This window comes from Haliotis rufescens, unplaced genomic scaffold (genome assembly GCF_023055435.1).
Source record: "Haliotis rufescens isolate VD_foot unplaced genomic scaffold, xgHalRufe1.0.p SCAF_4, whole genome shotgun sequence".
NCBI classification, from domain to species: domain Eukaryota; kingdom Metazoa; phylum Mollusca; class Gastropoda; order Lepetellida; family Haliotidae; genus Haliotis; species Haliotis rufescens.
Window position 1 is genome coordinate 33,045,318 of NW_025964112.1, and position 14,052 is coordinate 33,059,369.

General features: G+C 42.5%; 1 protein-coding gene across 6 annotated transcripts in view; it reads right to left on the bottom strand.

The window, feature by feature from the left end:
- Positions 1 to 14,052, bottom strand: part of LOC124152169 — a 66,010-nt gene that overhangs the window by 15,817 nt on the left and 36,141 nt on the right. Inside the window, exon 1 of one of the 6 annotated variants that reach the window (XM_048382664.1) lies at positions 2,615 to 2,728. The exons of the other annotated variants lie outside the window; for them this stretch is intronic. Within the exon in view, the coding sequence (XP_048238621.1) occupies positions 2,615 to 2,641 (27 nt within the window). The 5' untranslated portion in view covers positions 2,642 to 2,728. Of the gene's footprint in view, positions 1 to 2,614; positions 2,729 to 14,052 lie in introns of those variants that run through there. 6 annotated transcript variants of the gene reach the window in all.

A 14,052-nucleotide genomic window follows, 5' to 3' on the forward strand; every position in this document is an offset into this window, starting at 1 on the left:
GGACGAGATCAAATATATGACATTTTGTGAATAGATCAAATATATGACATTATGGGACTACATCAAATATATGACATTTTGGGACTAGATCAAACATATTACAGATTGAATTTATGAATTTATTACTAGATTGAATATATGACATTATGGCACTAGACTGAATATATGACATTATGGCACGAGACTGAATATGACATAATGGCTTATTTCTTATATGATATATCAATATTATGTACATCCTCTTTAATTATGTTGATAATAATAATAAACAATGATGACTCCCTGAATACAATCAGATCTTGGCAATGTCGGACAAGTCCATTTTTATGAACAGGTGGGTTACATTCAACAGTATAAAGAGAAAATGTGCCAAGTGGATAATTGATGGACATTATCTGTACCTTTTATCCCATTATAGATTGCCATATCTCGCCCACTTTTGGATGCAGTCATTCGGCCATTGAGTTTATCTGCGTTGACCGGCTACATCTAAGGGGAACAACTTTCTACCCTCTCCAAAATAGCATCATTCAATTGAAGATTTCATCAAACTGTGAGCCTCATTCTTCATTGTGCTTTGCGATTTATTACACAGCTGTCTAATATAAGACATTATGTCACTGGACTGAATATATTACATTATGGTACTAGATTGAATATATGACATTATGGTACAAGACTGAATATATGACATTATGGCACTGGATTGAATATATGACATTATGGTACTAGATTGAATATATGACATTATGGTACTAGATTGAATATATGACATTATGGTACTAGATTGAATATATGACATTATAGCACTGAATTGAATAATGACATTATTGCAATGAATTGAATATATGACATTATGGTACTATAATGAATATATGACGTTATGGCACTGGATTGAATATTTGACATTATGGGACTAGATTGAATATTTGACATTATGGTACTAGATTAAATATATGACATTATGGTACTAGATTGAAAATATGACATTATGGTACAAGACTGAATATATGACATTATGGCACTGGATTGAATATATGACATTATGGCACTGGATTGAATATATGACATTATGGTTCTAGATTGAATATATGACATTATGGTACTAGATTGAATATATGACATTATGGCACTGGATTGAATATATGACATTATGGTACTAGATTGAATATATGACATTATGGCACTAGACTGAATATATGACACTGGCACTAGACTGAATATATGACAATTGGTAATTAAATTTTATGGCAATTTAATAAGTTCCTTATACCTGAACAATGGATGAATCAACGCGGCAAACAAGGCAGCTGAATACACCTGTCTTACAAGCAACTTCCTGAACCTATGGAATGGTGGCCAACATTTTAAGTTTTGACATTATGTCCAGTAAAGCTGGATTATCTTCACTGAAGGAAGTAAAGCCACTCATCTGATCACCATCCAAATAATATAGTGTTCATGGGACACCTAGTGGTGTTAAGAATTACAACATATAACTCGCATAAATTTGAAAAGAAAAGAGTTGCTCTAAAACTTATCGGCCATGGTCAGCCAAAAGAACACTGATACCTGATCTTCGCGGAGTGGAACACTCCACTGACAATATATTTGTTGTAACAGATTTTGAGGCAGATCAATCTTTCTTCTATTATTTAATAAAGACACCAACTTCTACTGATTCCAAGCAGACATTCAGTACTTCCCAGCATTATGTGCAGGGGAAGGACCCTGCCTCCAGCCGACACTGCCACAAGTCTCCTGCCATGTGCAGCGTGCACTGAACTGTCTACATGCTTCCTCATACATGGTTCACACATCTAACACAATGAAACTGACATTTCTCTTCTTCCTGACTTCTTCAGATGCATATTTGAGTGCATGACTTCCATTGGCAGTGGAGTAGTCATAGCAATGATAAGGCTCTGCATTCAGACGGAGACTCTGGCAACCCTCCACTACCAGCTGTCCCCCTATAAATAGAACCCATTCCACGCCAGTAAATATAGACCTGCCCGTCTGCTTGCCTATACCCCCTCACAAACTGTGCTCAACAAGCAACAAGCCCTGTTTTTGTGTACCCAATACGCACTTCCTATTTAGTGAAATTGTATGTAGAAATACTGCCAGAATTATGCATCAATGGACAGAGGAGGCACTGGAGGAAAAATGACAGCAGAGCATTGATTTTCATCTGCAGTTGTTAGGATAGACAGTACCATATCTGAAATTTGCATATATATACTGTATCAATATTGCTCTTGAAATATATTAAAACAATCCACTGTATTACTGAAATATTAACGGTCATGGATTGAAATAACATATTTCAAAAGCAATACTGATACAGTTTTATGTGCATAAATGTACATGGCATACTCTGCAGGTCCTAGTGGGCAGTCTATAATGGCTGCATATGAAATCCACATGGTCCCGATAGCTAGTGAGTGAGAGAGATGGGTTTTACACTGCTTTTAGCAATATTGCAGCTATATTATGACAGGTGGCACCAGGAATGGGCTTCAGATATTGTACCCATGTGGGGAGCTGAACCCAGGCGTTTGGTGTGATGACCAAACACTTCAACTACCCCACCACCCCTCCTGATAATTACCTGAATGCGATGGTGATAAGCAGTCATCAAGGTCAACGTCCACTAGGCCAGTGGTTGTTTACGATGCTTTCATCAGAAGAGTTCAGCCCAACTTCATCCCCTACTTCGTCACTGTGCCAGCAAGTTTGAGTGTTAGATAATTGCCTGGGACACTTGGATGTGGCAACATGTTGCTGTCGCCTCCCCATCCCCTGTACCTAGCGGAGTAATGATGGGCATCAGTTTGCCTCCTCTCCTGGGACATACATCACTCACAAGACAGTCATGCTCAAGAACACAAATGTTCTGTTGATGTAGGAAGACTAATACAGACTGACATCTCAAATACCATTAAATGAACAACTGCATTGCTTATTGTGTTCCGTACTTATGATACTCATGTAGACAAGGGCTTCTAAATAATATGTAAATGTTTCCCTTTTACTCATATACATATTTTCCTATGAATTAATTGATCAAAACAGATGACCCTGTCAGATTCCTACATTTCCTAACTCATGTACTGCTATTTACATGCTTTGTCAGTTTGTGTTGAAATCTGTGATAAGTGTGTGCCAGAGCTGAACAGGTCCACTGTTTGTCTTGAGCTATGTGGAATGTATCCGTGAGTGGTTCACACAATTATGTGAGAGTGATCTGTATGTTTCTGTCAGTCAGTCCAAATACCACAGATGTGTTAGGGAAGTGACACAATTACCTCTGTGTGCCTAGCTGACCAGATACAGCAGGCGGGCCCTCCCCCCATACATCACAGCATGATCTTACACAACCTCCTGCTCTTCATAAAGACAACTTACTCATCACCAGATATACAAGAAAAGTATTGATTCTATGTACAACAGAACCTCGTTATTCCAGACAGTACCGGAAATTTACCAGATGTACATATTTCCGGATTCACATCAAGTGGATAAAGTGGACCAAATCAGTTTGCCCGTCATGTGTGATGTGTCATGACACGACCACCCCCATACTGATCATGGTCAAGAATTGCTCTGGCATACAGCTCGTGGCTACTTCACCAACAATAGTTTCTGCAATCTGTGAATCAGGAGACAAGATCCTTGATTCGTCTATAAACAAGATGTAATACCATTGGCGCACAGCCTGTCAGTGCATGTTCATGCATGATAGTTACATTCAAGTCATTAGTTTCATTGTGTTATGTCGGTAGTACATTGTACTGGAACAGTCCAATCTGAGCGCACTAAGATATTGGTATAAGAATCCTGTGAGTAAACAGCCAGTCATGGAGACTAAACATGCAGCCATGGCTTAAACTGTCAAAGATTTTTCTATGCTGACACTGTTTTCCATAGTTGAGCTTGCCACTTTGACAATATTCACACCGATAATTGTGGTATATTCTAAGGCTGGGACGGGTAACTCCGATACTCCGGTCGGGTGGGTCCTGAGTAGGAGCCGGGTACCCACAGGACTACCCGGACCCGTGGTTAGTTACGTGATATATTATTTGATGACAAAAACTCACTATAGCTCAGTGGTTACACCACAAGTCGCTAATGTTCGCATTTCTTTCTGTCAATGCACACATTCCCTTTGACTTGTAAATGTCTGAGTAAAGATATAGCCTCAGTCAATTTGGGTGTACTTATCGTTTGATACATGTATCTAAATAGTTTTGGCCAGGGCTGCGATAAACAATTCCCAATCAGACATTTTGTTTCCAGCTCTTGAGACCTGCAGTGGGTACCCGGGTGGGGCCGGGTAATAGGGGATCGGGTACCCGGGTAGTAAATTTGGACTCGTCCCAGCCCTAGTATATTCCACATGGTGTTTATTTTACTGCATTCAGTCTGTCACTGAGTCTGTTTGTGGTGCCTGCCATAGCCACAGTCAGTTGATTAGGTCATTGCATGGAGTGCTTGGAGTCAACAAGAAGAGACATACAGGCTGTTGCCAATGGATTTATTCCCCTGCTGAAAAATTTCTTCACCTCCAAGGTGGGATACACAGTATTTTATCAAGATCACATGGACCAATCAGATCGCATCATTCTGACATGGAGGTATGATAACTACAATTGTACCTCCACTCATTTCACTTAAAATGAGTTTGTTATCTCAAGTGTAGCTGAAACCAGGGACCATATGCACCACATGCTGAAATATGTATTGCAATCTGATTATTAAGCATGAAGTAGAACTATGGAGGGCTTGACACAGATGTGGCCTGCTGAGACGAGTGATAGCCTGGAAGGACTACTTGTCTTCTGGTAGTTATATAAACAACTTGTGCAAAATGAGCCATGAACTCATGATCCACCCCTTTAATGCTTGACTGAAACTTAGTCTCTGACAGTGTGTATATTTGGTTGGAAACAAATAACTCCATTTAAACTGAGAGGGAGCCCAAGTGAGATGGGAGAACCTGAGGAAAATCCAGACTTACTTCATATAGGGCTGTTGTATTTCAGTGAGGGCTAGAAGGAGGGGAAGATGATATGGTTCAGGGACTGTGAGACAGACCACTCTAATGCCTTCCTACAATCAAAAAGTAACATTATATTTTTTCAAATCCATTTTCTTTACATAATTTCACTTGGTAACAAATGTCAGTGGAAAGGAGTGCTAGGTTATGTTTATGAGAAAGAAAGTCGAGCTATTTTATCCTGTGTGCTGGCACACTTGTGGATGGTTGCAGATGATTTGCTTGAAAGCGCAGTAGGTGAACTTTCTGAGAGTGAGATAAGATATCTGCCTGAAGCACCAGGTGGCCACACTGATAACACATGGTGGAGGTTCAGCTTCTCACTGCAGGACCATGGGAGGAAGTAGGGGAAAAGTACCATTCTCTACTCACAAGGGATTCACACCGATCCATCTCCTTCTCTTCCATCTTTGCCACATTATTGCCTTCCCATCTTCAAGTATTCTACCAAGTCACACAAGCTTGTGTTACCACATGTCATAGTCTTAGTACAGTATCATTGCCTTAGTACAGTATCATTGTCTTAGTACAGTATCATTGTCTTAGTACAGTATCATTGTCTTAGTACAGTATCATTGTCTTAGTACAGTGTCATAGTCTTAGTACAGTATCATTGTCTTAGTACAGTATCATTCTCTTAGTACAGTATCATTGTCTTAGTACAGTACAGTATCATTGTCTTAGTACAGTATCATTCTCTTAGTACAGTATCATTCTATTAGTACAGTACAGTATCATTGTCTTAGTACAGTATCATTCTCTTAGTACAGTATCATTGTCTTAGTAGTGTCATAGTCTTAGTACAGTGTCATAGTCTTAGTACAGTATCATTGTCTCAGTACAGTATCATTGTCTTAGTACAGTATCATTGTCTTAGTACAGTATCATTGTCTTAGTGCAGTGTCACAATCTTAGTACAGTATCATTGTCTTAATACAGTATCATTCTCTTAGTACAGTGTCATAGTCTTAGTACAGTGTCAGTCTTAGTACAGTGTCATTGTCCATGTTGCTGTGGATGCTAGTCAGCAGCTAGGGCAACCAGCCAGATACTGTTTCTCCACCACCATGTTGCTGTGGATGCTAGTTAGCAGCTAGGGCAACCAGCCAGATACTGTTTCTCCACCACCATGTTGCTGTGGAGGCTAGCCAGCAGCTAGGGCAACCAGCCAGATACTGTTTCTCCACCACCATGTTGCTGTGGAGGCTAGTCAGCAGCTAGGGCAACCAGCCAGATACTGTTTCTCCACCACCATGTTGCTGTGGATGCTAGTCAGCAGCTAGGGCAACCAGCCAGATACTGTTTCTCCACCACCATGTTGCTGTGGATGCTAGTCAGCAGCTAGGGCAACCAGCCAGATACTGTTTCTCCACCACCATGTTGCTGTGGATGCTAGTCAGCAGCTAGGGCAACCAGCCAGATACTGTTTCTCCACCACCATGTTGCTCTGGAGGCTAGTCAGCAGCTAGGGCAACCAGCCAGATACTGTTTCTCCACCACCATGTTGCTGTGGATGCTAGTCAGCAGCTAGGGCAACCAGCCAGATACTGTTTCTCCACCACCATGTTGCTGTGGATGCTAGTCAGCAGCTAGGGCAACCAGCCAGATACTGTTTCTCCACCACCATGTTGCTGTGGATGCTAGTCAGCAGCTAGGGCAACCAGCCAGATACTGTTTCTCCACCACCATGTTGCTGTGGATGCTAGTCAGCAGCTAGGGCAACCAGCCAGATACTGTTTCTCCACCACCATGTTGCTGTGGATGCTAGTCAGCAGCTAGGGCAACCAGCCAGATACTGTTTCTCCACCACCATGTTGCTGTGGATGCTAGTCAGCAGCTAGGGCAACCAGCCAGATACTGTTTCTCCACCACCATGTTGCTGTGGATGCTAGTCAGCAGCTAGGGCAACCAGCCAGATACTGTTTCTCCACCACCATGTTGCTGTGGATGCTAGTCAGCAGCTAGGGTAACCAGCCAGATACTGTTTCTCCACCACCATGTTGCTGTGGATGCTAGTCAGCAGCTAGGGCAACCAGCCAGATACTGTTTCTCCACCACCATGTTGCTGTGGATGCTAGTCAGCAGCTAGGGCAACCAGCCAGATACTGTTTCTCCACCACCATGTTGCTGTGGATGCTAGTCAGCAGCTAGGGCAACCAGCCAGATACTGTTTCTCCACCACCATGTTGCTGTGGATGCTAGTCAGCAGCTAGGGCAACCAGCCAGATACTGTTTCTCCACCACCATGTTGCTGTGGATGCTAGTCAGCAGCTAGGGCAACCAGCCAGATACTGTTTCTCCACCACCATGTTGCTGTGGATGCTAGTCAGCAGCTAGGGCAACCAGCCAGATACTGTTTCTCCACCACCATGTTGCTGTGGATGCTAGTCAGCAGCTAGGGCAACCAGCCAGATACTGTTTCTCCACCACCATGTTGCTGTGGATGCTAGTCAGCAGCTAGGGCAACCAGCCAGATACTGTTTCTCCACCACCATGTTGCTGTGGATGCTAGTCAGCAGCTAGGGCAACCAGCCAGATACTGTTTCTCCACCACCATGTTGCTGTGGATGCTAGTCAGCAGCTAGGGCAACCAGCCAGATACTGTTTCTCCACCACCATGTTGCTGTGGATGCTAGTCAGCAGCTAGGGCAACCAGCCAGATACTGTTTCTCCACCACCATGTTGCTGTGGATGCTAGTCAGCAGCTAGGGCAACCAGCCAGATACTGTTTCTCCACCACCATGTTGCTGTGGATGCTAGTCAGCAGCTAGGGCAACCAGCCAGATACTGTTTCTCCACCACCATGTTGCTGTGGATGCTAGTCAGCAGCTAGGGCAGATACTGGCAGGCTGCAGGTTTGGCATCAAGACAATGTTGGGCAATGTTAGAAGAAGAAGAAATAAGCATTTCAATCAAAATGTATCCTTCTTGCTCCAAGTTTTATCAAAAGGCTGTACTCCCTACTTCTTCGTACAACATTAACATTTCTGTTCTGAGGGTCAAATGTGAAAAGATTGATAACTAATAGCTACACATCTGTATGCAAAAGCTTGAAATATATGAGGTAATAAGTCAAAATATGGTCTTTGAAACATAATGGTCTATTTATTTTTTCCCCTATAATTCATTCTTGATTTCTTCATGGTTATTGTAAAGCTGAGATATCTGGAAACAAGTATAGTTTACTACCCATCAGTAGTGAAAAATGATATGTAGAGCATGTCAAGATTCAGGATATTAAATTGTTGCAATGCCTATAGGAACTATACATCACATAATGAACAGGGATACACTAATCTTTGTGAAATCGAGAATCCATGTGCTTGTTGCACTGGCTTAGGCTCGTGAGACCCATGGTTTCCACAGGTCAGTCTCCTCCTGGATTCTGGTATGTCCAGCATGCCAACCTTTCCAGCACCTGACCTATACACTTCCTCACCTTCTTCCACAATCATCTGACTTTAATATCCCACGCCAATGCTGCCTTATCACCCTCTCAAATATGCCCAGCCAGATTTGCTAGTCCAAAACACTACAGCAGTAATCACATGACCTTAATACTACACAGTGGCTCATGTCATTTTGCCACGATCTACCTGATACAAGAGCCCATATATTCTTAAACACTTGTCTTGCAATACAAAGAAATACCGTTAATACCTACATACTGTTGACAAATTACCGTGAAGAACATAACAGGGGAAGTGTCAACAATACATGATCGGGCTGTAGAAATACCTGCATATACCCGATACATGACAGTGTCAACAAAACCAACATATGGCAGTGCCTGATGAAGTCACTGAAGTCCACACATGACTGTGATTTCCACCAGCAGTACCCATGACTGATAGCACCTGTCCATGTTTTTCTTCTAGCTGTTTCAGGGTGGCACCTTTCACTCAGTTGATCTGCAATCTGGCCACCAGCTCAACACAGGCTGATTGTCTTCAATGTGACTCATTCTCACTTCACCCATCCCTGTCAGGGTAGAGCCACCACATTCAGTCAAGGATACATCTCACTGTGTCATGCAAGCCAGCATGGTCAAGGATCATACCTCTCTATTGGGTTAGCCCCACAGGTTCAAGGTATCTCTTTGTCCAGTCAACCTCTTAAGGTCATGGAAGTATCACCTTCTGTCAGGTCCACTCCAGAGTCAAAGAGCAAACACAATCCACCAGGCCAAGGGTGAAGGGCCATATTCTGTGCTTATATAGATTCTAACAACATTGAGCATGTAGTCTAGAAGAAATATTCTCCATCAGGATAAGTTAAAAAAACACTGTCAAATCTGATACTGTCCATCTGTCCTAACATTATTAATGAATTTTATTAAAACAATTATTAAGTTCAGAAAACAATTGCATGGTTTTAAGCAGTGATTTGAGAAATATCCAGTGATAGCCCACACACCAAGAGCGTCCATTGTGTCTTTGGCCCAGACTGATATACATGTATTCTATTACCCATATATTAGCCAGACTTATAAGTTACCAGCAACCAGCAAGCCCTGGGTACTCCTGACAAGTCCTACAACATAACATGCCATGAGGAAGTGTCTGAACACAACGGAGAGTCTCCCTCTCTTGCATTGTTAGACAGCCGAGGTCTCATCTAAGAAATATTGATGCCACTGTTTATGGATTTAGTCTGCTGCAGGGAAATGACCCCTGATGTTGCACAACATGTCTCGCTGTATGGGTATTCCAAGGCCATATAATCCCTGTGTATAACATCCTGGTTTCCTAATGCACTCAGATCAAAAGTTGATTACTCCCTGATACTGTTCCCCATCACACTGATAAACATGGATATAATGCAACATATGTGGTAACATCTTATCATTGATTGGTTCTATCTTTACAAACACTTCCGGAATTTATCAAATAGGCAAAATATGAAATGTTCTAAACCTGCATCAAAACTCATTAACAATACCAATTTGACTCATTAAGAAAAAACTACTGATGACTCATTACGTATGTAAGATAATGAGAAACTAACATCAGCTTTATTTCATAAAATCTTCCTGCTTGAAAGCTGCAATATGTATGCTTAGTTTACATTCAAATAGTACAAGAGGAATATCCACGTACAAGGAGTACAAGTGGGATATCCATGTACAGGGAGTACAAGAGGGATCTCCATGTACAGGGAGTACAAGAGGGATCTCCATGTACAGGGAGTACAAGAGGGATATCCATGTACAGGGAGTACAAGAGGGATCTCCATGTACAGGGAGTACAAGAGGGATCTCCATGTACAAGGAGTACAAGAGGGATCTCCATGTACAAGAGGGATCTCCATGTACAGGGAGTACAAGAGGGATCTCCATGTACAGGGAGTACAAGAGGGATCTCCATGTACAGGGAGTACAAGAGGGATCTCCATGTACAGGGAGTACAAGAGGGATCTCCATGTACAAGGAGTACAAGAGGGATCTCCATGTACAGGGAGTACAAGAGGGATCTCCATGTACAGGGAGTACAAGAGGGATCTCCATGTACAAGGAGTACAAGAGGGATCTCCATGTACAGGGAGTACAAGAGGGATCTCCATGTACAGGGAGTACAAGAGGGGTCTCCATGTACAAGGAATACAAGAGGGATCTCCATGTACAGGGAGTACAAGAGGGATCTCCATGTACAGGGAGTACAAGAGGGATCTCCATGTACAGGGAGTACAAGAGGGATCTCCATGTACAGGGAATACAAGAGGGATCTCCATGTACAAGGAGTACAAGAGGGGTCTCCATGTACAAGGAATACAAGAGGGATCTCCATGTACAAGGAGTACAAGAGGGATCTCCATGTACAGGGAGTACAAGAGGGATCTCCATGTACAGGGAGTACAAGAGGGATCTCCATGTAAGGGAGTACAAGAGGGATCTCCATGTACAGGGAATACAAGAGGGATCTCCATGTACAAGGAATACAAGAGGGATCTCCATGTACAGGGAGTACAAGAGGGATCTCCATGTACAAGGAGTACAAGAGGGATCTCCATGTACAGGGAGTACAAGAGGGATCTCCATGTACAGGGAATACAAGAGGGATCTCCATGTACAAGGAATACAAGAGGGATCTCCATGTACAGGGAGTACAAGAGGGATCTCCATGTACAAGGAGTACAAGAGGGGTCTCCATGTACAAGGAGTACAAGAGGGATCTCCATGTACAAGGAGTACAAGAGGGGTCTCCATGTACAAGGAGTACAAGAGGGATCTCCATGTACAGGGAGTACAAGAGGGATCTCCATGTACAAGGAGTACAAGAGGGGTCTCCATGTACAAGGAGTACAAGAGGGATCTCCATGTACAAGAGGGGTCTCCATGTACAAGGAGTACAAGAGGGGTTTCCATGTACAGGGAGTACAAGAGGGATCTCCATGTACAGGGAATACAAGAGGGATCTCCATGTACAAGGAATACAAGAGGGATCTCCATGTACAGGGAGTACAAGAGGGATCTCCATGTACAAGGAGTACAAGAGGGGTCTCCATGTACAAGGAGTACAAGAGGGATCTCCATGTACAAGGAGTACAAGAGGGGTCTCCATGTACAAGGAGTACAAGAGGGATCTCCATGTACAGGGAGTACAAGAGGGATCTCCATGTACAAGGAGTACAAGAGGGGTCTCCATGTACAAGGAGTACAAGAGGGATCTCCATGTACAAGAGGGGTCTCCATGTACAAGGAGTACAAGAGGGGTTTCCATGTACAAGGAGTACAAGAGGGATCTCCATGTACAAGAGGGATCTCCATGTACAAGAGGGGTCTCCATGTACAAGAGGGATCTCCATGTATGAGAGGGTTCTCCAGGTACAAGCAGTACGAGAGGGCTCTCCATGTACAGGGAGTACAAGAGGGGTCTCCATATACAAAGAGTACAAGAGGGGTCTCCATTTACAAGAGAGATCTCCATGTATGAGAGGGTTCTCCAGGTACAAGCAGTACGAGAGGGATCTCCATGTACAAGAGGGATCTCCCTGTACAAGAGGGATCTCCATATGCAAAGAGTACAAGAGGGGTCTCCATGTACAAGAGGGATCTCCATGTACAAGAGGGATCTCCATGTATGAGAGGGCTCTCCAGGTACAAGAGGGATCTCCCTGTACAAGAGGGATCTTCATGTACAAAGAGTACAAGAGGGGTCTCTATGTACAAGAGGGATCTCCATGTATGAGAGGGTTCTCCAGGTACAAGCAGTACGAGAGGGATCTCCATGTACATAAGAATCATGTGGGATAACATAAGATTCCACTGATTTCACTTATTCCTATTCTAGTTGCCATGGCAACGTTGCTATATACATGAACACAACTGGTTCTTGGAGCTTGAGTTCTACTACACTGGTAAAATGAATCCTGATCTTGCACCTCAGCATGTATCCATACAAAACAGGGTCATTTACACATCACAATATGGATCTGTATCTGCACACATGCCCTCCTATCAACAGAGCTGTCTGCCAGTCTCAGAAGATCAAGGCCACCTTCTGATACATGTACCAGCACAACAAGCATATCAATAGACAACAAGCATATGAACATGTTCCACTATTGTTTCGCAGATGGTAACATCAGTAGACATTAATGATAGACTACTGAAGCGACTGGACAGATAGTTAATACATTCTGTAGTAATACAAAACGAATGTAAATCAATGTTTCTACAAAATACACTGATAGAGCATTCAGGACTAGCTGCATTATAACATTTGTTATACCTCTATCAAGAATGAATTTCACTGGTTAATACATATGGAACAACAATGAATATCCATGCTGACTTAACAATAAAAAGCTGACCGAACAAGGTCAGGTCAAATCTCTTGACTTACACTGATCTCAAATATTGACTCATCACATTATCACTCTTGACTTTGTCTGCTAGAAAACAAGATGGCATCTGCAAATGGTAATATATGGTTGGCCATATATCTTTCTAGAGAAGATACTGTTCAAATGCTTGGTAACTTGGAAGGGCGTAACACCATAAACAGAAAGTTAGTATTTTGCAAATGAATTTCAGTAACAAAACAAATGATTACTCATTATGCGAAAACAAGGACATTCAGACACAAGCAGTCAGACCACCTCAGGGGTTGGAACCTCTGGTCCTTGTCCCGGCATAATGACCTCGCAAACATTAATTATTTGCATATTTTAAGTCCCTGTGTAAATCTGGACTGTGACATATTGGACCCATCCTCATGCTGTCCTCCATGTAGCAAGTGGATCACAGGGTAAGGTACCTGAAGGGACATGTATGACATGGGCCCTGTGACCTCTGTAAGCTTGTGACATTGTAAGTTGTAGCAGTATCACAAGTATACCACAAGCTGGAGCCGTGTGGTAAAAAACCAAATGAGGGAGGCATAAAACCACATATACCCCAAGTGGTAATGCTACAACAAATTTATCTTGCCGATGTCTTTCAACCTGCCGGACAGAAAACAGTTGTTCCATTGAACTGAGGTTAACTTGTGCTATGTCACTTGACTTTCATTGACAATCAAACAACATGCAGCATTTTGATTCGTAGTGGGGTTTAATGGAATAACTTTTGTTTAGAAATCAATGTGCAGCCTGTTTTCTTCTTAGAGGTGTACAAGGGATTTATTCTCCTTCTTTTAAATTTATTTCCCTCCCCACTAAAATATGTTGTATTTCATAAAGATCATGCAAACCAATCAGATCTCAACAGTATAACATGGAGGTAAGATAAGGTTGTTTGCACCCTTATCAACCTGCCTTATGGTATGAAAGACCAAAACATTCCACTACACTGTACAACAAACTGTCAGAACCCATCTTCCAGCTACACTGTACAACAAACTGTCAGAACCCATCTTCAAGCTACAATGTACAACAAACTGTCAGAACAGATGGTTCACCTACCATGTACAACAAACTGTCAGAACCCATCTTCCAGCTACACTGTACAACAAACTGTCAGAACCCATCTTCCAGCTACAATGTAC